The sequence below is a fragment of the Macadamia integrifolia genome, chromosome 5 (assembly GCF_013358625.1).
Source record: "Macadamia integrifolia cultivar HAES 741 chromosome 5, SCU_Mint_v3, whole genome shotgun sequence".
Taxonomy (NCBI): Eukaryota; Viridiplantae; Streptophyta; class Magnoliopsida; order Proteales; family Proteaceae; genus Macadamia; species Macadamia integrifolia.
The window spans coordinates 15,971,915-15,994,505 of record NC_056561.1 but is presented as its reverse complement, the minus strand read 5'-3'; the positions used below and the strand labels follow the sequence as shown (position 1 = coordinate 15,994,505).

General features: G+C 39.3%; 1 protein-coding gene across 3 annotated transcripts; it reads left to right on the top strand.

Moving 5' to 3' along the window:
* The first annotated feature begins 2,343 nt into the window (after positions 1–2,343).
* Positions 2,344–20,603, top strand: LOC122079708. Of its 3 annotated transcripts, none has more exons than XM_042646390.1 (4): positions 2,344–3,758; positions 3,905–4,111; positions 4,291–4,377; positions 19,547–20,603. In XM_042646390.1, the coding sequence occupies exons 1-4, from the start codon at positions 2,586–2,588 to the stop codon at positions 19,688–19,690; spliced, it is 1,611 nt and encodes a 536-aa protein (XP_042502324.1). In that variant the 5' UTR covers positions 2,344–2,585; the 3' UTR covers positions 19,691–20,603. The 3 variants fall into 3 exon arrangements, with proteins under 3 accessions (XP_042502324.1, XP_042502327.1, XP_042502326.1); XM_042646393.1 differs by having other exon boundaries at positions 2,348–3,755; XM_042646392.1 differs by lacking the exon at positions 19,547–20,603 and adding an exon at positions 11,387–12,178 and having other exon boundaries at positions 2,350–3,758.
* Positions 20,604–22,591: the final 1,988 nt, after the last annotated feature.

Below are 22,591 nucleotides of genomic sequence, written 5' to 3'. Positions count from 1 at the left end.
TCTTGGTGGGGACACCTCACTGATCTCCCAGGCAGGTCTGGTACTTACCGTATTCTTGGATCTCATAGTTATTCCTTCCATCCCCGATGCAGGATTAATTTCCTCTTAGGGACTAAAGCAATAATATGTGTACAAACAATGACTCCAATACAGTCTAATTCATCACAATTACGAGTTGTTCGGTAAAGTCCATGTCAGACTTGCTTTGCTTAAGAATTTGGTAGTTGGCCCCTTCCCCTTCAAAAAATTATTAAAGTAATGTGAATTAAGTAAACTAGATGTTGATTGGGTAAGTTGAATATTGATGGATGTCCATTGGGGAATCTTGGAAGATTCAGGGCTTGTAGGATCCTAAGGGATCATGTAATGCAAAAGACTAAAATACCCTTACGTGTTAAATTATCCTAGACTTAAAGAAAATCTGAGAAAACAAGGGGAAGATCCTATATAGAAAACTAGTAGTAATAACCATTAAAACATGATAAAGGATACTATGAAACATTAGAAAAAATCATTACATTTTTAGATAACCAAATCAAATGATAAAATAGAAAAGCCGAAAATGAAGAACATACATTATGAAAATTTTCGGTTGAAAATAGAAAATAAAGGGAAAGATAACGAAAGACCATAGAAAATACCAAATTATAAGATTGAAGGATAAAATAATAATATACAACATGATACAAAAATACCTAAATAAAAATAAGGAGACGTGACATGCCCGGAATTATTGCACATCGTTGTTGCATTGCTGGGGGCAGCACCAAAGCATTATTAGTAAACAAAGGATATCCCATAACACAACTAATATAATTGAATGAAATAAAAGCTAAAATAAATTCGACTCATCTAGATTCAACTTTCATGAAGATTGTAATGGCATTGGATAGACTAGGCTCAGGTTTGGAGGAGCTCAAGTCAGGATTTCTGCAAGTCCCTTGCAGAAAAGCATAGAGACTTTCTCTATCTCTTTTAGGGACTTTCTTAGGGACTCTTAGAATTTCTTAAGATACCCTAAAATCCTAAAAAACGTGTGAGAAACCCCTATTTATAGCTTAAGGTGTTTACCATGTCCATGGCAAGTGTTCATTATCCAAACTCTTAGAGATCTCCTTAACTCTAAGGAGATTGGGTGGTTACTGGTTAGGAATAATAGTAGATGACATCAGGAAACTTGACGCAAGGATGTGGTGGATTCTAACACTTATGACAACCTCCACCACATTAAGGGTGTCAATACCGATACTGTTATCGAAACCATATAAAATTACCAATAGCAAAGGACATTTGGTATGATTTTAGTATGACAAAATGGTATATTTCTTAGTTCGGTATGCTATAAGTTTTTAAGATAAAATCATTCGGTATGTACCAAATCATACCAAAATATTGAATCCGTAACAGTTGAAAATCTTACCAAATTACTGACTACATCTACGTAAAAGAGAAAAAACTAGTAAAAGTATCAAATAGAAATGTACCAAAATCGTATTTATATCGAATAAGATATTGTATTTATATCAAATAAAAATGTACCGAGCCAATACGATATTAGTATTGAAATATAGGAATTTCCTCGAGACTATGATTTTGGTATCTACTCTTGATCTATTGTATCGTACGGAAACCATACCAAATACCCTACCGGGGGTTAGTGTTAAAGTTGACAGAGGTGTCGTAGGCATTGGGCAAAGACACAATGTTACAATCCTGGAAGAACTCAACCCCATAAACCGACTTACAAGGTGAGGGGACCCAAGACCATAACACACATCAATTCTCATAGGAAACCGATGTGGGAATAACCCCCATAAACTGATATGGGACCGTAACATACCACCACGCTTCCAAACTCAATGTCCATGACGGCCTACTTCGGATCAGGTAACCCTTTCTAGGCGGCTCTCACTCTGCTCCAGGGTTTCTGCCTGACGGTAGGTAGCCCTTGCTTAGCGGCTCTCACTCTGGCACCAGGTTGCCCCTTCAGCACGTGGGTTGGGCCAAGGATTGATTACTTTGATATCACTGTTACGATCATAGAAAAACTCAACCCCATAAACTGGCTTATAAGGTGAAGTGATCAAAGACTATATCAACCCACATTAATTCTCATATGAAACCGATGTGAGATCAGCCCACATAAATTGACATGGGATCGTAACACACAATGGCATTGAGAAAAGCCCATCCACTGCCAGCTCGAATCGGTTCATTTGCTGACTTGAGAGGCATTTTGAGGATTCGATTTGTTTTGTTTTCTTTTGTTTTTTTTCTTTCATTTTCCCTCTCACCCTCCTACCAAAAAAAAAAATTTTCCCCCTCTCCCACTCTAGGAATCTAATTCCATCCTTAGTGGCTGATTGCAATGAAAAAGTGGATTCAGGTATGTCGAATCCGAATCAATTTGCCTATTTCATAGCAATCATCCAGAGGCGTAGAGAAAGTTAAAAGAAGACAATACACTTCACGGTTCACAACATCACATACAACAAGCTCAACCCAACCTCAGCCCCCTCTTCTCTTCTTTCACACCCAACAGAGCTGAAAGTAAGTAGTAGCTCAAGAAATCGTGTGCCTCTAAGATGGATTCCGACTACGAGTGGCCGATCAGCAGAACCCATGAACGACCAGGAACGAGAAAAAAGAAGGAAATAGGTATACCCACTCGGGCACGCATCAATGACTATGTAAGAGACGCAATCAATCTGCTAGAAGTGAAAGGTTACAATGAAATTGTCCTTACAGCCATGGGAAGAGCTGTCAGGAAAGCCTTGAAGGTCTCTGAATCGGTCAAGACAATTATTTCTGGTCTCCATGAGAGAACAGACACGGATAACACTTGTCCTGTTCCGAATATCACCATCACTTTGTCCAAGAAGGGTATGAATGATACAGAGAAAGATTCTGACTACGAGTCGCTGAGCAACAGAAGCCATGGAAGAGCAGGAACGAGGAAAGAGATAGAAATAGGAATACCCATTGAGGCATGTATCAGTGATTTTGTTAGATACGTAATCGGTCTGCTAGAAGAGAAGGGTTATGATGAAATTGTCCTTAAAGCCACGGGAAGAGCTGTCCAGAACGCCTCGGAGATCGCTAAATCAGTCAAGAGAAGTATTGAGGGTCTCTATGAGAGCAGATACATGGATCCTGTTTCGATCGCCATCATTTTGTCCAAGACGGGCTCGAATGTCACGAAGTTGGATTACTACGAGTGGCAGAGCAAGAACAACCGAACCCGAAGAGCAGGTACGAGAAAAGAGAACGAGATAGGGATACCCAGTCGGGCATGTATCAGTGACTATGTCATAGAGGTAGTCGATCTGCTAGAGGAGACGGGTTACAATGAAATTGTCCTTAAAGCCATGGGAAGAGCAGTCAAGAAAGCGTTGAAGATCGCTGAATTGGTAAAGAGAAGTATTTCTGGTCTCCATGAAAGCGCAGACATTGACCCTGCTTGCCCTTTTTCGAATATCACCATCACTTTGTCCAAGAAGGGTTTGAATGCATCCTCTACCTCTAGAGGAGACCAATGCAGTGGGTCTGGTAACATCATCAAAGTAAAGAAAGAGGGATCAATGTTTTGTGCAAAGAGCAATGCCTCATTAAAGGAGATAGAAGAAGTGGAGGATTGCTTCATCTTGGAATTCAATCCATTTGAACCGATTGATCCTTCCGAAGAGCTCTCCCAGAGTGACTACCACACAGCCAGTGAAGAGCTAGACCTATCTGCCATTGCTGAACGAGGGCAGGTAGAGAGTACAGATGCTAGCCCAAACTCTATGCTTCTGCATGTTCTTTCCCTTTTCCCCCTTCCAGCTTCAGCGTCCCAAAACCGACTAGAACTATTGTAAGTAATTAATTTCATGGGTTTTGATATTTTTTCTTTTTGAATTTATAGATGGATAGAGAAAACGAAAAGAAAGAGGGATCATTGTTTTGTCTCAAGAACAATGCCTCGATGAAAGAGATAGAAGAAGTAGAGGATTGCTTCATCTTGGAATTCAATCCATTTGAAACGATTGATCCTTCGGAAAAGCTCTCCCAGAATAACCACCTCACGGCCAGTGATGAACGAGACCTATCTGTCATTGCTGAACGAGGGCAGGTACGGAGGACATATTCTAGACCAATCCCTATGCTTCTTCATGTTCTTTCCCTTGTTTCCTGTTCAGTTTCAGCAACGCGTAAAGCTCACTAGACCTGCAATCAATAATTTTTTTTTAATAGATTATTATCAGTAAGTAACTTCATGGGTTGTGATATTTTTTCATTTTGAATTTGTAGGTAGCTTGTCGAGACTATCCACATTCAAGGCATCATTGTGTTAAATTTCCCTTTGACAAGACTTCTCATGAGAGCTACTGTGAACGGGTATTGGCGTATTGCTGATAGATTAGAATGCCCATTTCCCTTCTTTTACATGATGATAGTCTGAAACAGAGTTTTTTGTTTAATTCAATTTGTGTGTTTTTTATGTTTCTGTAACTTCAATGAAACACTTACCAATGTGGGTACACAGTGTGTGAGTTTCAGTTTAATAGGTAACTGTTAATAGCATGAATGGGGAGAATGAGTGATCTAACTAATCACACAAGACCTTTACTTATAATAAGCAAAAGAGATTCATAACAGAAGTATGAGTCATAACCCAATTACAAGTATACCCCCCCAATCAAGTTGCCCCACTCTAAATAGGGTCAATGGAGGGGGGAAAGTCCTATTGTGCCCCTGTGGCACACTTGACCCATATTCTAACACTCCCCCTCAAGTTGGTGCATAGATATCACACATGCCCAACTTGACTAAACAAGAATGAAACATCTTCCCAACTAAACCCTTAGTAAATATATTAGCTAACTGATCTTCAGACTTCACAAAGGGAACACAAATCAAGCCAGCATCCAGCTTCTCTTTGATGAAGTGTCTGTCATGCTGTACTGGATTATGGGCAATACTGGTAGTAGCTTTGTTATCACAATAGAGCATCATAGGGAAGACGAACATGAACACCAATATCATATAAGAGTGTGCACAACCGTAACAGCTCACAAATCCCTTGTGCCATAGCAATACTAATAGTAACCTTGTTATCACAGTAGAGCATCATTAATGTAGAAGTAGATTGCAAAGTAACTACCCCAATGTATTACACCCCAAACAAGACAAATAAGACTCACTAGCTAGCTTGACAATAATTAGAAATAGAACCAGGGGAACAAGAGAACAATAACCAACAAATAACCCCCACAATTACAACAACAATGCAGCAACAAAATCCAACCCAAAACCCAAACCGGTAGGAGAGAGAAAACCCTGCAATTCGGAGGGAGAAGGGTACCTACAGTTCTCTCTACAGAGCTCTGATGGAGCTCCAATTCTGGTCGATTGCAGGCCTTGGTATGAAGGATAAAACCTCCAAAGATGAACTGATTCTGCCGGCTGAAGTGAAAGTTATTCACTTTCTTGATTTCTGACCTTGGAGAGATAAAAGAATTCTGCAAGATCCGCAGGGGGACTGATTAAATGTCCTTCAGATGAGGGTCGAGTGACCCTATAACAGCCTAGAACAGACCCTTAACAGAGATTGCTTGATCAGATCACAGAATGGGGATGAGAGAGATCGGATGACTTCAAGAATGGGAGATTCTTGGCTGGTCAATTCTGGTTTTGAGAGCTTGAGCAGATCTGAAATTTCTCTCTGAATTCTCACAGTAACAGTAAACAGAAAACAGAAATTAACATCAGAAAATTGAGAGGACAGACAAGAGGATTGTGGATGGGAGTGGCTATCTCTGCCCGGGTATCTCACCCATAGCTATCTCGGTTGTTTAGAAGCAATTGACTGCAATTCTTTTTTCATTCAAATTTGAAATTTTGAGTACAAAAGCTCCTCTATAACTAGAGGGCAGAAACTATGCTATTAGCAGTCACATTAGAACTAGGAGTTGTACTCCTACTAGGACTAACATTAGAAACCTAGTTAACTTAGGAAACTAATTAGTCACTAACTACTAGCCACTAATGGGCTTCATTACGTAAATCGATGGCCACTATGGGCTCTATTGACTAAATCAAATCGATGGGCCTTATTAACTAGTGAAATAAACTAACACTTTAATAACTACTTAAGTGGACTTACGTGGAGATCGAGTAGCCCTATTTGGGCTGGGCTTTCCTCCTGTGATAGCTCAGCCCAAAGTGGGGATCTACATCAACTAGCACCTCTTAAAATTATTCGTCTCCGATGAATGGATGAAGGACATGTAATGCTTGTAGAGATATGTATCAAGACGCTAAAATCGACATGGATCCAAGTGCAATCTGTCTGAGGCCGTCCTTTCCACTTGACAAGGAATGAATAGTAACCCTTACTACCACGAACATTAGTGAACTTGTTGTCAAGAACATCTTCAATAACAACAGCTGTAGGGGTCACAAATTGGGGAAGTCTCAATGCATGCTCTGTATCTCTGTCATCAGACAGATGGCCCACATAGAGTGTAAGATCAGAAACATTGAAGACATTGATAATCTTCAGAGTAGGAGGTAATTCCAGCATGTACGCATTGGGACCAATACGCTTCAAAACCTTGTATGGATGCATATTCCGAGGTTGGTGCTTGTGCACAATACTGGGAGGGAAACGCTCAGGTGGAATTCAAACCATCACCATATCACCAAGTTGAAATTCCACTTAATGATGATGTCGGTTAGCATTTGCTTGATACCCATCATTACTAACAGCTATGTGTCAACAAACATTAGTGTGTACCTCTGTGATATTTCTAAGGAAATCAGCTGCTTCAACACTAACATGGGCATGAGGTGGCAATGGTACCATGACAATCGGTTGTTGTGGCTGCAATCCAAGAACAATCTCAAATAGTTTACGACCAGTGGTACGGTTGACGGAACTATGGTATGCAAATTCAACTATGTCAATAATAGAAGGCCATGTCTTCTCATAATCACGAACTAGGGAACAGAGCAAATTGCCAAGGCTTCTATTCATTACCTCCATCTGACCGTCTATTTAAGGATGGAACGCCGTAGAGAACTTTAGCTTAGTTTTAGTTTTCAGCCATAGGGTCTTCCAGAAATAACTTATGAATTTGGGGTGTTGAGTGCAAGTTCTAGTACTTTTTCTAAGAGCAATAGGGTGGTCAGAAGAAGAAATTATACCTGTCATAATAAGCTCAGTCGTCTTTGGATCCAAGGCTAACGAGGGGATGTGTGAAGGTGCTATAGTGGTGGTAGTGGTCTCAAGTTGCTTATTTCTAATGTCACCCCTACGATAGACTTGAAGAGTTGAATTATCAATCTGTCTTTGAAATTCACCAGTAGTACGTTGAACGGGAGTCAACTGCCCCTGGTCAGGAACAGTGGTCTAAGTATCCCCCTGAGCTGGAACATCAGTAGTCTCTGTCCCCTCACTCTCTGTCGGAGATGGTAGATGCAAATTCAAAGTTGGCTCTTCACTGTCAATACCAGACTCTCTCTGAAGAGATGGCGAGGAATAATAGTCAACGGATTCATGAAACACAACATCCATGGTGACTATGGTACACCCTAGTAGGAGGATGGTAACACTTCTATCCTTTCTGAGTGGGACAATAACCCAAAAAGATACACTTGATGCTACGATGTTCCAATTTTCCTAGTGAGTGATTATCCCTAGCATAGCAAGCACATCTAAAAGTTTTCGAAGGAACCAGAAAGGAGTTATCCCCATGAAGAACGGCAACATGAGTGCAAGAATCAAGAACCCTAGTAGGCATGTGGTTGATCAAGTAGGCAACAGTTAAGACAACATCACTCCATTACTGAGAGGGAACATGTCTGGAAAACATCATTGCGTGGGCAATGTCTAGTTCTTTCGTTCGGTCACCCCATTTTGAGTTGGAGTGCCAACATAGTTTGATGAAGGATCACATATTCAACAAAGTACTTCTGAAACTGACCCTCTATATATTTAGTACAATTATCACTATGAAGAATTTTTAGAGGAGCATTGAACTATATTTGAATCATCTTGTGGAAGCGTAGAAAGCAATTGAACACCTCACTTTTGTGTTGTATCATATACACCCACGTTGTGTGAGAGTGACAATCAATAAAAGACGCAAACAAACATTTACCAAAGATAGATGTTAGAACTGACCCTCTATATATTCAATACCATTATCACTATGAAGAATTTTCAAAGTAGCATTGAACTGTGTTTGAATCATCTTGTGGAAGTGTAGAAAGCAATTGAACACCTCACTTTTGTGTTGTATCATATACACCCACGTTGTGTGAGAGTGACAATCAGTAAAAGACACAAACCAACATTTACCAGGGATAGACGTCCGACGAGATGGACCCCACACATCAAAATGAACCAAATGGAAAAGTGTAGAACTCTTTTATTTAATGGAAAATAACTAGAATGTGTTTATTTAGTCAAAATACAGCTTCACAAAAAAAGTCATCCCTATTACATTATTTAACTAATTGTGAAAATAAAAGAGATAATGTTCCAAGAGGAGGATGTCCTCAACGACAATGCCACTGTTGCAGATCAGAGGAAACTGAGTGTAGCTGATGAGGAGTAGTAGAAATTGCAGCTGTAGGAAGACAACAATTATCAAGCAAATAGAGACCACCATGCACCTTACCACATCCAATCGTCTTCCCTGTTGCTAAATCTTGAAAAACGCAGTGGGAAGGAAAAAAGGTTACTTGACAGTTCAAGTCCCTAGTAAGGCTACTAATAGATAGCAGATTAGTAGTAAAATTAGGGATATGTAAACTGAATTTAAAGTGAGAGAAGTAGAATACTGAATAGAACCCTTGCCAGAGATAGAAGATAGGATGCCATATGCAACCATCACTATTTCTCTGCCTGAGGTGGGTGAATATTGGTGGAAAAGGTTCAAAGAACCAGTCATATGATCAGTGGCATGGAGTCAGTGATCCAAGGACTGGAGACTATCGATGCATAGTGACCACCAAACAAGATACCTGAATGAGGAAAGTTGGAACCTGAAGGAATTGGAGAATTGGCAGGTACTGATGAATGGAAAGCCTGGAGCATATGCCTGAAAGCCTGGAGTTCCTCCTGGGATAGACCAGTATCAGTTGCAGAAGGTTTATCAACAGTTTCAGCTTGATTGCTTTGTTCTTCTATTTGCTTTGAGCACGCTGAGCTTCAAAATCAGCTGGTTTTCCATGAAGTTTCCAACATGTGGCTTTGGTAATGGTATGGTTTGTTGCAGTGTTCACATTTGTCCACTTCCTTGTTAGTGTCATTGGTACGGGTAGCTCCCTTAGAAGTAGTAGAACTAGTTTGTAGGGCTGATCTCTCAGTAGGAGAAGTGAAGCATAGAGTTACGATGGCACTCCCCTATATGAACTGGGGCAAAGGATTGTTCCAGAGTAGGGAATGGAGATTTGCAGAGTACCTGGACACGAATATGATCATACTCAATATTCAAACCAGACAAGAAATCATTCACCCTAATTTTGTCCACATGTTTTGCACAGGGAGCAATATCATCAGCACTGGATGGATGATAGTTTGCAAAGTGATCAAGCTCATACCATAGAGTTCTAAGTTCAGCATAATACTTGGACACAGAGAGATCATGTTGAGTAGTAGCATGCACTTTCTTACGAAGATCAAATACCTAAGCATCGTTCCTTATTTGTCCATAGGTATCTTTGGCAGTAGCCTAGATCTTAGAAGCAGTTTCTAACAAGAAGAATCCTTTAAATATAGATTGATGTATAGAGTTGATTAGAAAAGCCATTACCAAAGAGTCATTAGTGATCCATTTGTTCTGAGGAGTACCCTCCTCAGACGGTTTCTTTGATTTGCCTAGTGATATGACCTGTGAGACTTCTGCCAGCAATCGTAAGATAAGTGGTTCTGGACCAGATGAGGTAATTAGTTCCCTCCAATTTCACAGAACAAGCACCAAAAGGAATATATTCATTGTGACCTTGCCCATGAGAGTCTGAGGTTGCAGTAGATACAGTAGTTACTCCGGACATGATGATAATAGGGAGAAGTCAACAATAAGTGGGAGAAATACCAGATCTTCAAAACTAGCCGTTAGAAAAGGCCAATACTTGGATTGAACTGCCTTGTAAGGGTGGTGAAGAACTCCTCCAAGTTATATATGATTCTGATGAAGAACTGACAAGATGGCCTAATTAGGGTTTTAGGAGAAAACCCTAAAATCTTCAAAGAATAGGATCACGCACACAACCTTAGCAGATTGGGTCATAGGGCTAGTCAAACTCCTCTGTAGGGGTGAGAGAGATATCCTCCAAATCTCAATCGATTCTGAAGGAACCCTAAATAATTTATATGTGTTCTGTAGGTGCCTAATTTCTCTGAATCACTTTCTAATTTTATTACACTGTTTAGGAATTTCAGTGAAATAGATAAAGTATTCTGAAACCCATACAAATATTATGGGAAATCCCAAACTGCTCAAAATTTGGGTTTCCTTCCAAGCATTAATCTAATATAATCAAATGGTTAGTATTATCTACTATGAGGAAGAAGAATATGATAAAATTCACCTAAAGATGTGTGTGATCCATGCACTCTTACTAAATAAATAAGATGAATTGGTTTCATAGAAGGCCTTGAGATGTTCAAGGATTTACTTATATATTTTAATAAATTTGAATTTCAAATAAGACTATTTATGTGTTATTCATTGACTGCATTTCCTTATATCTTTTGGTCTTCATTTTTCGAAGATTTTTTTTGGGTCATTGCCTATTTGTAATGTGAAGAAGTTCACTTCCCCAGCAGCAGCAATTACAAGTGACTGCACAATTTCTTGGATATGCTTTACAGTATTTTGTATAGTTAATACAGTAGGATGAATCTAAATAGGTGATTCTTTTAGTCATTTGGGATATGGAGTTTGATGTAGATAGTGTTGGCCATGGAGATGTGGGAATGACATTTCCATGATTATTTGCGGAACACAACTGTACGGGCAAAATAGAACTAATTCAACTATAAACAAATCAAAACAGAAAATGTGCACTGAAACTGAGTCTCTAACCAATTATAATTTTTAATGGTGAGCTTGCCGAGTCAGGATCCCATGCAGCAGCTAATATTGGGGTATAGCCTTGTTGGATGTCTCTAGAACACTTAAAATCACCTCTCTTTTGATTAGCAAGCACTGCTACACATTCACTATGGCCTAAGATAGGTAAAACACCTTGCTGGGGTTCTAGAATACTAAATTTTTTTTTCCCTTTTAATGAAATAGCATGTGTATATATGCACCTAGTGAGCAGTAGTCCTGCTGTAATTAGTATAATATAGATAAGCTATTTTTGAGCCATTATTGTTTAATGATTGCAGTGCTACTGTTACATTTGTGATGTGATCGCTCCTTGTAACTTCTGGATACAACCTGAACGAGGACACTGCCATGCAACTGAGGAAGGGTTATTCTGGAGGATTGTGCGGACAGAAAAAGACTTTGCTGCCTTAAAGTGTTGAAGCCTTTGTATGGGATTTGGATCAAGAAAAGCTGCTGATTCAGCACAAGTTGAAGAGCAGAGGAATCCACTTGGCTAGTAGATGCCAGCTATGCCTTCAAGAGGAAGAATCAGCTACTCGTCTATTTGGTACGTGCTGGATATCAAATGGTGTGTGGACTTACTTTCTCCAATTCTTTGAGGTGGAATTGGAGATCCAAGCCAGGGTTGTGGATGTTTTTGTGAGATGGTCATATCTGAATTTGGGTACAAGGGTAGAGTATTGTGGAGAATGGTTCCTTGTGCTATTTCTTGGGACATTTGGAGCAAAAGTTATATGTGGGCTTCTGGGGGAAAGGGACTTGAAGCCTAAGGTATACAGGAGTTAATGTATATGTGCTCTCTCATTGTGCAATACATGAAGACTTGGGCTATGCTCAGGAAGGAATTTGGAGGTGCAAAAGATAAAGGTTTGGTGATGGTTTCTGAGAGATGATTAGGGAGTGATTGAAGGTGGTGGCTAGTGGCAGAGGATAGCTAGATTTCTGATGCTTTCTTTCATTGAATTATACTTGTTTATCTCACCCAAAAACAAAAGAAATATACTTGTTAAGGAAACAACTCTAGAAGTGAACCATTACAGAAGTTTACATAATTGTTTTGTTTCATGACATACTTTCATTCTGTATTACAGTATACTGGGATTTTTTTTTTTTTTTTTTTTGATATCAAACAAGGAAAAGATGGTTTGCAGTCCAACATGTGGGTAAGGTTTTTTGTTGCAGATATCTGACAGACCTCCAAATGTTCAACCATGAGCTTTCTTTCCTCTCTTTCTCTCTCGACTCTATGGAGTAAACTCGGTCAGGCCTGGGTGAGTCAAGTTCACTCAATTACTGACCCACCAATCTCCTACTTAATGATTTCGCTAATTAGAGGCACCTACAAGATGACAGGAAGCTGTCCAGCTATTAACTCTACTAGATTTTCTTCTTCAAGAATAGATATGTGGTGCCCAGTTTTACAAGAGGAGGCATGTTAGCTAGGAAAGTTGTATAGGGGTCAGAAAGTACTTATCACAGCAGCTTAAACTCCAGGTTTTTCTGTTTTCCAAAAATAGGTGTATCAAAGTGCATTAGAGTGTATCTGCGGGTTCCTGTGTTTTTTAAGTCACAAAAGATCTCCCGCCAAGCGCAGCACATCCCAATTCCACTGTCAAAGATATAAAAGTAACCATCACACAAAGTTCCTACAGGATGGAAGATACAAAGGGTGACAAATCGAAATTGGCTTCAGGTCCAGTGATAACGGTAGCCAAATAGAGAACAGAAATATGGATCGAAGAAAGATGAGCCAAAGAGAAGAGATCTCAGGTATTGCTCCTATAAACCCTCTGACCTATCTCCAAACATGGTGAATATTTCTTTGGAGTTGGAAAAGTGCAATATGAACTGTATACCATATGTTTCTGGTGTGGGAGTTTACTACACAAAGCTTTTTTATTTCCACATCTCATTCTCTGCATAATCAAGAAGAGTGGAGACACTGTCACCAATGGCTCTTTGTATATGGATTGGACTCTCTGATTGTGCCACCGATGGTGCCAATATAAATTAGTCCATCATTGCAGCTGCAGGGATTTTCTCGCAATGTTTTCTCTAACTCAATGCCGGCTGAATCACGCATGTGAAGGGGCTGGTGAAGGAGCTCAGTATTGGAGATGGTAGGTGAATCGAGAAATGAGTCACAATCTGACTCATGAGTCAACCCAGTGATCCGTGAAACCAGGATGTTGGATGTTGGATGTTTCATGCACGGACGGTGCTTGTGCCTCTTTCTTGAGACAATCAGCATAGTGTGAGGTTGGCGGTGAGAAGGCAGGAGACATCTGCGATGCAGGCTCAACCGGCTGGAATGGATGACAACCCTGGCAGTGATTTTGGGGATTTGTTTACTTTCTCAGAGCTGATATTAATGTGCCGCAATGTCCTTCCCCTACATTGAATGGTCTATATTGTGTGTGAGTAAGCCTAGGAGGCCTGGTTTGGACCATCCCTCATTCATTGATGACCCGGGTCAGATTAAAAAACTGAGGCGATTCCAGTCTGAGCTTGTTGACATGACGAAGCTCCACGGGGTTGAAGATTTGGGAGTTTACGTTATTTTAAACATTATGTACATGGATGTGGTTCACATCTCCAAGCTGGCGTTTACTTGAGGCGACGGCTCCTGCAGAGTGAAGATGTCTCTTCAATTTCAGGCCAGTAAAACCAATATCGATGTCAAAATGCTTGATTCCAGTTTCACTATTGTTCATCTGGAAAAAGTAACCAAAACTTCAATAAGGAGAACAGTCAGCCTGGAAAAGACCAGCCACTGATGCATTCGAAGGGTGAGAATTTGGACTTAGGGAAATGATTGAAAGGAAGGCAGTGCTGCTGGCCAAGATAGATCAAGCAAGGCAAAGGATATTGAACAGTGTAGGGAATATGACTCAAACATTAGGGTGTATCGTGCCGTTTGGTCGTAAGGGTACATCAAATTCCCTTCTCGTTTGAATCTCTAAACCTGAGGGGTTAAAATTAGAGCCCAACCTATGGGTGCTGGAGCTGGATCGTGAGATCGGTCAGGTGCTTCCAATGGTTCTGGAAGCTAGGAATAATCTATTGGCTTCGGATCCAAGCAGGATACAAAGATCAGGGAGGAGGAGTAAGCAGACACATATCAAACCCAGGTTTCTCCTCTCTTAGCTATTTCTATTTGTCATCAGTTCTCCATGTGTATTTACTTTTGGTTTTCACTCTTATTTTTTTCTAACCTCCTATTTTCGTTCCTATTTTGTATGCTCTATCTTGTTTCTTTATTCTTATTCATTCCTGTGATTTAGTACCTTATGCTGTTTCTTCATTTTCAACTTGTTTCCTTTTAAACATATCTCTAGCAACTTATTGTTGCTTTACATTCTATTTTACTGAGCTTAATCCAGTCCCTTGCATTATCAACCTTTTTGTTTCATCTTTTACCCTTGTTTTGTGGTTGTTCATTATGTGGTGTCTTGTGTCGGATGTCTTAAGGTTTAGGTAGTGTGATGACTACCAATGTTTTTCTGAAGGTTAGTAAGAGAGATAATCCGCACTATTGTTTCTGAGTGAGACTGAGATTTTTTTAAATAAAAAAAAAGAAAAGAAAAGGAATCTAACACTACAACTCTTTTCAAAAGCTATACTACCGTTCATTTGTGGAAATACAATGCTTGAACGGAGGTCAATGGCTCTTAGCACAAGATTTTGGGTTGTGCACACTTTTTCACGGTAATGATCACTCGATCTTGTGTCACATATCTGGTATCTCTGAGCTGGAGTGGGTAGTAGGGATATATGATCCATCTGTTAGAGACCTCCATCTCTCCTTCTGGGACCATGCACTTGTATACTTTCATGTTACATAGATCCCAAGTATATACCCATCTTGGTTAAGAGGTGATTTTAACCAGGTCCTCAACCCTAAGGAAGAAATGGAAGGTATACTTCCTAATCTAGATGACAAATGTTCAGAGGCACTGCCTTCTTTGAACAATGCATTTACTATCAATGGCCTTCTGGGTATGGGAGATTTCCATACTTGGTCTAACAATCAGAAGGGTTCATCCAGAGAGGGATGTGAAATCTAGAATGGTCTGAGGCCTACCCAGATTCACTGATAAAAGTCCTACCTCATGTTGGTTCTGACCAACACCAACAACAACATAGACTTATCCCAACTAAATGGGGTCTGCCACATGGATCCTTGCTCTTCAATCAGCTCTATTCGAAGTCATACAAGACACAAGGCCAAAGCTAAGCATGTCTTTCCTCACCACTTCTCCTTTGGTTATTTTTGGCCTGCCCGTCTCTTTTGGTTCCTTCAATCTGAATCAAATCACTCCTCAGTACTGGGTCATCAAAACTCCAAAGGCCTCTGTTGGACAAGGTCATACTGCCTCAAACGACTCTCTCTAAGCTTATCATGAATATGAGCTACTCTGTTGGTTCTGACCATTCTGCTTTATTCATTTTTTCATCATTCACAACCCAATCATATCCGAAGGTATTTGATTTTTTATGCCATAGACCTTTCATCCGTCTTTTGAAGGAATTTTGTATCATTCTTAGTTGTATAGGAATGAAGATGTAGATATCAAGTTTAAGGCTTTAGTGATCCAGTCCCACTGCTTTAGAGATGGAATAGAGTTGATTTATCCAAGTTATGGGACTAACTGTGTCAGGCTCTCAACACTGATCCATCTCAGTTCCATTGTGAGGATATCACACCGTAGAATAGAGGTACCTTAACATTGAAGTGTTGAAGAACTGTTCTGGAAACAAAAATCGAAGGAGACTTGGCTTAAACAAGAAGACAAGAATATAATTTTTTTTTCATGCTGTCACTAGAGCAAACCGAAGAAAGAATCATATTCATGGGATCAATCGTAGTGCCTCAGACCCGGCATGGCTGACTGACCCTAATAATATTGGGGGTTGTTTGATAACTATTTCCATGAGATATTTTGTTCATCTTCACCATTGGATCCAAAACCATAAAGAGACCTCTTTCCAATATCATATCTAATGAAGATAATAGTTCTCTCGTGACAATACTTTCAGTTGAGGAAATTAGGGAGGTTGTCTTTAGCATAGGACCATCCAAAGCCCCAGGGATTGATGGCTATCCTGCAAGCTTTCGGTCAGATATTTTGGCATGTGGTAAGCAATGATGACGTTACGCTGCACAGAATTTCTTCTGTCAAGGGTCCTTTCCTATAGTGATTAGCCAAACCCTAATAGCTATCATCCCCATGTATGAAACCCCTTCCTTACTAGGCAAATCCATCCAATAAATTTGTGTAATGTGATTTATAAGTTCATCTCCAAGCTAATGAACTTAGACCTCTGCTTCAAAAATTCATTTTCCTGTGACAAGCAGCCTCCATGAAACAAAGATAGATTGTGGAAAACTATATTGCCGTTATATTTAACCTATGAAAGGTTTGAAAGTTAAAAAAGGGTCATATTGCCATTAAAGTTGATTTGTCCGAGGTATGACAAAGTTGAATGGGGTATTATTGGAGCAATAATTGAATTTATAGGATATTGTGATGATTGGTGTGACCTTGTCTTGTTGTGCCTCTCCACAATTATTCCTCGGTTCAAATGGGGTCAGTTTTTCTATCATATCACACCAAGTAAGAGACTCAGACAAGGTGATCCTTAGTAGGACACTCTTCATCATTGCAATAGAGGACTTCCTCTAGGCTTCTAGAGTTCTTTTACACGAACAGGATCCTCTCCGGGAGTAAGATTGCAAGGAATGTGCCATGTGTACACCACCTGCTATATGCTGATGGCATCATCCTATTTCAGAGCCTAGGTAGTTGAGGTGAGGTGCTAAAAACACTTTTGCAGTGGTTTGAGGATCTAAACAAAGCCTTATCCCAACTTAATGGTTTGAGGATATCTCGGGTCAAAAAAGTCAATAAATTAATAAATGTGAGGTGGTTTTTTAGTAGAAAGGTTAAACCCCCCACACTGTCTGCGTTATCTAAAGTATTAGGGAATGAGACATGTAAAATTCATGAGATACCTTGGGCACCCATTATTGTCAATGAGGGCAAAAAAGGAGATGTTTAATCACATTGTTGAGATGATTCAATCCAAACTGGAATTATAGAAGTTAAGGCTACTTTCTATAGTAGGTAAAGCCACCCTCTTCCAATCTGTGATGGCTTCCATTCAATCTTATTGGGTGTTGTCTGCCTGGCTTATGCAATCAGTCCAGAAGACAATGACCAGATTATTGTCACGTTTTTGGTGATCAGATAGTGAAGGGAGCAAACCATGGATTGTGTGTTGTGATAGTTGTGATCAGGCCAAGAGATGCTATTGTAATTGCCCAATCCTGGGATTCCATTTGTACTCCTAAAAACATTGGTGGATTGGGATTGCAGTGTATAGTGCTAATCGAAACAAAGCCCTCCTTCTGAGACTCAGATAGAAATCATTAGAGCACAAGGATCCTTTATGGGCTATGATCCTAAAAGCTAAATAATTCCCTAGGGTCGTCCTTGATGCAAAGACCCATAGGAATTCTTCATAGGTTTGAGCCTCGCGAAAGTCCAGCATATAGTGCTTAGGTTTTCTGGTTTGTGGGTATTGGGGAGAGTATTGATATTTGGTTGGAGACCTGGATATTTACTTTACCAGATTTCCGAATCCTTGCAACAGTGCCATGGAAAGAAACTTTCCATTTTGTGTGTTAGTTGATCAGTAGTTGGAATGTTTATCTACTGCAAACACTTTTCCCTATGCATATCTCTCAAGAGCTGGTTAAAATCAGGTTATTCTCCTTACCTCATGGGACAAATTGCTATGCACAATATCCGAAACAGGGACACTAGCCACAAAACGAGTTTTTTGTGATATCATAACTTCAAACCACCAATATCACCAGATGACTTTGATTGGATGTACATACGGAACTTAAGTGCCCTTCTAAATAATAGATTGAAGGATATCTCTTCATTGTGTCATCTTGGTATTGATGTAGATCAAGCTTGCACAAGGAAGTGGCTGCTGGCCCCATCGAACCAAGTCCAATGTTGGTCCCATCTAACCAGCCCACTATCTTCAGATTTTCTTGGTTAACAAGTAGCTTATTTAGGAATTTAGCTAGTTTTCCATTTTTAGTTTTGTTTCTAATTTGTAAGGCTGTGCCTAGCCTATTTAAAGAGACCTTTGTAATCAATTTCAGTTTAGATTGAATGAAGTTTAGTTGAGGTGACTATATGCTGTTTTTTCCGTGGGATGCAGTTGGGTGAGAGGCCCTAGGTGAGATGCCTAAACTTGAGTGGTGAGATGCCCAAAATCTAACTTTCCTCTTCCCTCTTCTCAACCCTTCCATCAATTTCTCTTTTCCTAATTTATTTTCTGTTTAGCCTTCGTGAGAGAGTGATTTGACTGTGCTTAGAAGTGCGCGATTGAAGATTCAAGACCAGCCACCAAGTTCAGATTGAAGTTCACCCACAGGTTTCGGGATCGATCACCATTGTCAGGGTTTTGGTAAGAGGTCAACCAAGGCCAGATCTCCCCAACTAGCAGCCATCTTCGGAAGCCCTTTGGAGAGTTTGTTCCCCACATCAAGGACGCACTCGACCAGTAGCTTGAGTCAATCTTGCAATTGGTTTCTAATTGGTAACCTACATCAGATCTCCTAAACCAGCCAACAGTTCGAACTCATCTTTTGAAGGATACCTATACTTCTTACAAGGGATCTTCACTACAATTTCAAGGATCATCCGAAGCCAGGAACCCTAGTTTCTGAAGAGTAGTCAAAAGTTTTCCTAATTCACGTCAACAGCATATCTCTCAATTCAGCTAGCAAAATTTGTTCAGATTTTGATGGTTTGTTCCTTTATATAGGATCTCCATTAAATCCAATATTCAGCTCCATCTGAATTGTGTGAGTAATTAATATCTTCTCTATTCAGCTAGAATTTCAGATCCTGCCTGAGATTAGGTCCTATGTGATCTAGTCTTACGTCAGGTATGCTTTAGATTGGAGGATATATCTTCATCGTATGCTTTTTTTTCATGCCCTTTTGTCAACCATATTTGGGCAGCTTCAAGCTTAGGGATTTAGACTGAGTTCCTTGTAGCAAATTCAGCCAAGGACTTGGTTAAAAGGATCGTGCTCTCTCTTATTCAATGGAACTATTTTGGCATATACACTGTGGCAAACCCGTAATCAGATGATTTGACAGCGGTGAAAATTGAACCCTTTGCAAAAATAATTGCTCAATTTAATATATGGTCATCTGAGTATAGTGCTTCCAACTTGTTCTCAATCTGATAGAACTTGAAAATGTATGCACACCCTTTTCCCAGGGGGACCTCCATTGATACACTGTTGTATGATTTATGTCTATATTTAACCAAAGATGTGGACAAGATATGTGGCATACCTTGATCATGCATTATTTCTGACAGCAGCTTTGATATCTCATCAGGAAAATTGGGTTGGTGTGCAATCGATGATACCATGTGCAGGTTCAAAACGAGTCTATGCAAGAGCAAGGACTAGGAAATGCACCTGTGCACTCAAAGCTGAACTAGAAAGGCAATTAATTGGTTTAGCGTGGAGAAGACTATGAAGGGTGGGACTGGGGTTTAATCTCGCTGTTACATAGAATGGAAATCTTCTTCTTAGCAAAAAAAAAAAAAAAATATGTGCAATGTGTGGATTTAGTTCTGACCACCATGGTGTGTCAGACTCCTCATTGTATCACAGGTTCAGGGTTTAGGGTTTCACTTAATTATATTTTGCAATCTGTGCAGCACATAACTTCTGATGCTCCATGAGATATTGCAGTCTTCAAAGCAAGATGCATAGCTATATGCTTCACCTACCCTTATACAGTTTTTCCAGTGGAAATGCACCAGAAAAAGAGAGTTTTCTAAGAAAAAGCTGACCGAGAGCCTCACTTTCTCCTGAATTTTACTGTGCAATGGAAAAAAGAGCTCCACATTCCTAGATAGAGATCCCAAAAGTAAGCCCAAGAGGAAAAATTAGAATTTTCTGGCATGGAAGACGAGCAGGATTGATCACCACTATACAGCTATACCTCAACCACCTTTTTGCTTAATGCATTTTTAAATGTCTGAAGTCTCTCGTCCAAAATTGAGCATAGTAGTATACATATTAATGTCAAATATAATAAAAGCTTTCCACAGTTGCGAAATTAGCTTAAACCTTTTGGGTAGCAAATCAACGTTAATTCTTAACTCTTAAGAAACCAGTACTTATGAACTGTTCTATTTTTGTACCAAAAAAAAAAATTTGAACTGTTCTATTTTTGTTTTCCTTTTCTCAAAGCTAATTGCAATTTGCATTGCTATTTCTCCCTATGTTAACAGTGAATTGGTAGGACCATGCTTCTGCTGGACTGGAGTTGTTGATAAATGAACTGAGTGAGGAGTATAATCAGATTATTTTAAAAGAACATAATTTGCTACTTTTCTTTGGATACTTTCTTGGAAATTAATTTATTATGTATCACTTGCTTCTGTGGTGATTCTTGGTTGCTGAGATGATCTCATTTGAAAGTCCCACATGTACTACTTGTAGATTACTTGATCCCTAAATTATAAATTAATTAGTCCCCACCCCTTCCCTCTTACTTTATTTAGTAGGAAAAAAAGAGGAGTTTGATTCTGTTGCAGTGGACAAATTGGAGATGATTTTTGTTTTAAAATTATTATTAAGATCCCAGATGAATCCAATTTCCAGACTCAACCAATATAATAGGCACAGGATAGATATGCTTAATTTGTGCCAGACAAGCAAGAGGAGAAAAAACAGAAGGAAGCCATCGCCCCTTTTTATGACTATTTTGACACAAAATGAAACTTTAATCGATCAATGTGGAAGGAAAACCCATAACCTTTCTTTTTCTTGGTAATAAAAAACAGGGTGCTCCATGATAGTGATTATAGCCCCCAAGACAAGCCCTCGTATGGCAAATGTCCCAGAACCAAATACATGGTGGGTTGATCCTAAAATTCTTTGCAACTGATAGATAGTCCCGTCCCACTCTCCTGTGAATGTCTTGGGATTGGAGATATTAGATTTAACATCGGTCACCCCCTCCCTCCTCAAAAAAAAAATTTTTTTTAGGGGGGGGGTGGGCGTGGAAGAAGAATTTTCTATTCAGGAGCACGACACCTGCACCAGTGCATGAACCAATGGAAACGCATGTACAAGCATCAATAGAGTAGACATTATTGCCTTTCATAGGAGTGGGGTTGTCATCTCCCCCACCCCCCCTGGTCCTCCTCAAAAAACCATCACTCCCCTTGTAGAAACTATTTTCCCTTCTTCTGGTTAGAGGCCTAAGACTTGTACATGAATACGTACCCACTTAAATGATTGATGTGGAAAGGTTCTCTGAATCGCTGAGGTAGGGCACGTTAACACCTCTGTGTCTTTCTCTTTTTTCACATAAAATTATTTTGCTACCCTTTAATATATGATACTATTTTGTCCACACCTTCATTGTTGTGATCCTCATGCAATTTGCTCAAAAAACCCTCACCCAAGACCAATATATAAAACATTAGCATTTTTTTTTTTAATATTTCATCTAGTAAGATATTTTGATCTCTATGTAAATTCTTCTTGACAGAAAAAAAAAATGCAAATGGAATAATTGATAGGTTTATTTTATTTTATTTTATTTTATTTTATTTTTTAATCAAAGAAAAGAGAAATGAAAAATTAAAGATTAGAGTTTAATACATCATTTAGGTATTGTCCATATGTCCTAGTGCTATTAGAAGCATTACAAGCCATTTTAAACATAAAGTTCATAACTGAATGACTATACGCCTCTTTGTAATAAAAAGTAATGGAAATAGATAATTCATGGATCTTAGAAAAAGTATAAAAAATATAGCAAAGGCCATGCTTCCTTGGTTGGTTGTGGAATAATATGAAGTAACTCATGATCTGAGAACCAAACTTCAGTTATATTCCAGCCCTTGATAAATGTCATATTCATTCCTTTTAGCATTCCTTCCGTTTTCACTTCTTCTTTTTTGTTATTCGTAGTAAAATTTGTGTATATGAGCTTAAACTGGCCCTGTTATAGAATTTCACACTCATCATGACGCTAAATTCAAACGATTAGTTGCACCAGTACAAACCAAAATCGGATATGTCAAAAGGGGGGGGGGGAATCTTTTTATCAAGCTGACCGGATCACCTGTATTGAGTACAACATTGTCATTTAGGTTCACAATAGAAAGTTTGAGATCAGAAATCCATTTATTGACATTATGTAAAATTGAAACAGGGTTAGGACTAATGTTTGAGGCAATAATTCGATTTCTATGTTCCCAAATAAAATAGATAGTAATAGAAACACATTAAAACACCAAACAAGATCCGATCTAGACATAGTTTTATTGAGGAACAAATACTTCACCACTTGCACAAGGGAGGTTAAATGTAAGCTTTGTAAGCGTAGACCGAGAGGTCCAGCAGCACAAATGTG

What these genes read in the sequence shown, in the direction of transcription:
- LOC122079708 (XM_042646390.1), top strand. Translation starts at nt 2,586, where the DNA reads ATGGATTCCGACTACGAGTGGCCGATCAGCAGAACCCATGAACGACCA. An exon ending in TTGCTGAACGAGGGCAGGTA is followed by an intron (nt 3,759 to 3,904) that starts GAGAGTACAGAT and finishes TTGAATTTATAG; the next exon opens with ATGGATAGAGAAAACGAAAA. An exon ending in TCATTGCTGAACGAGGGCAG is followed by an intron (nt 4,112 to 4,290) that starts GTACGGAGGACA and finishes TTGAATTTGTAG; the next exon opens with GTAGCTTGTCGAGACTATCC.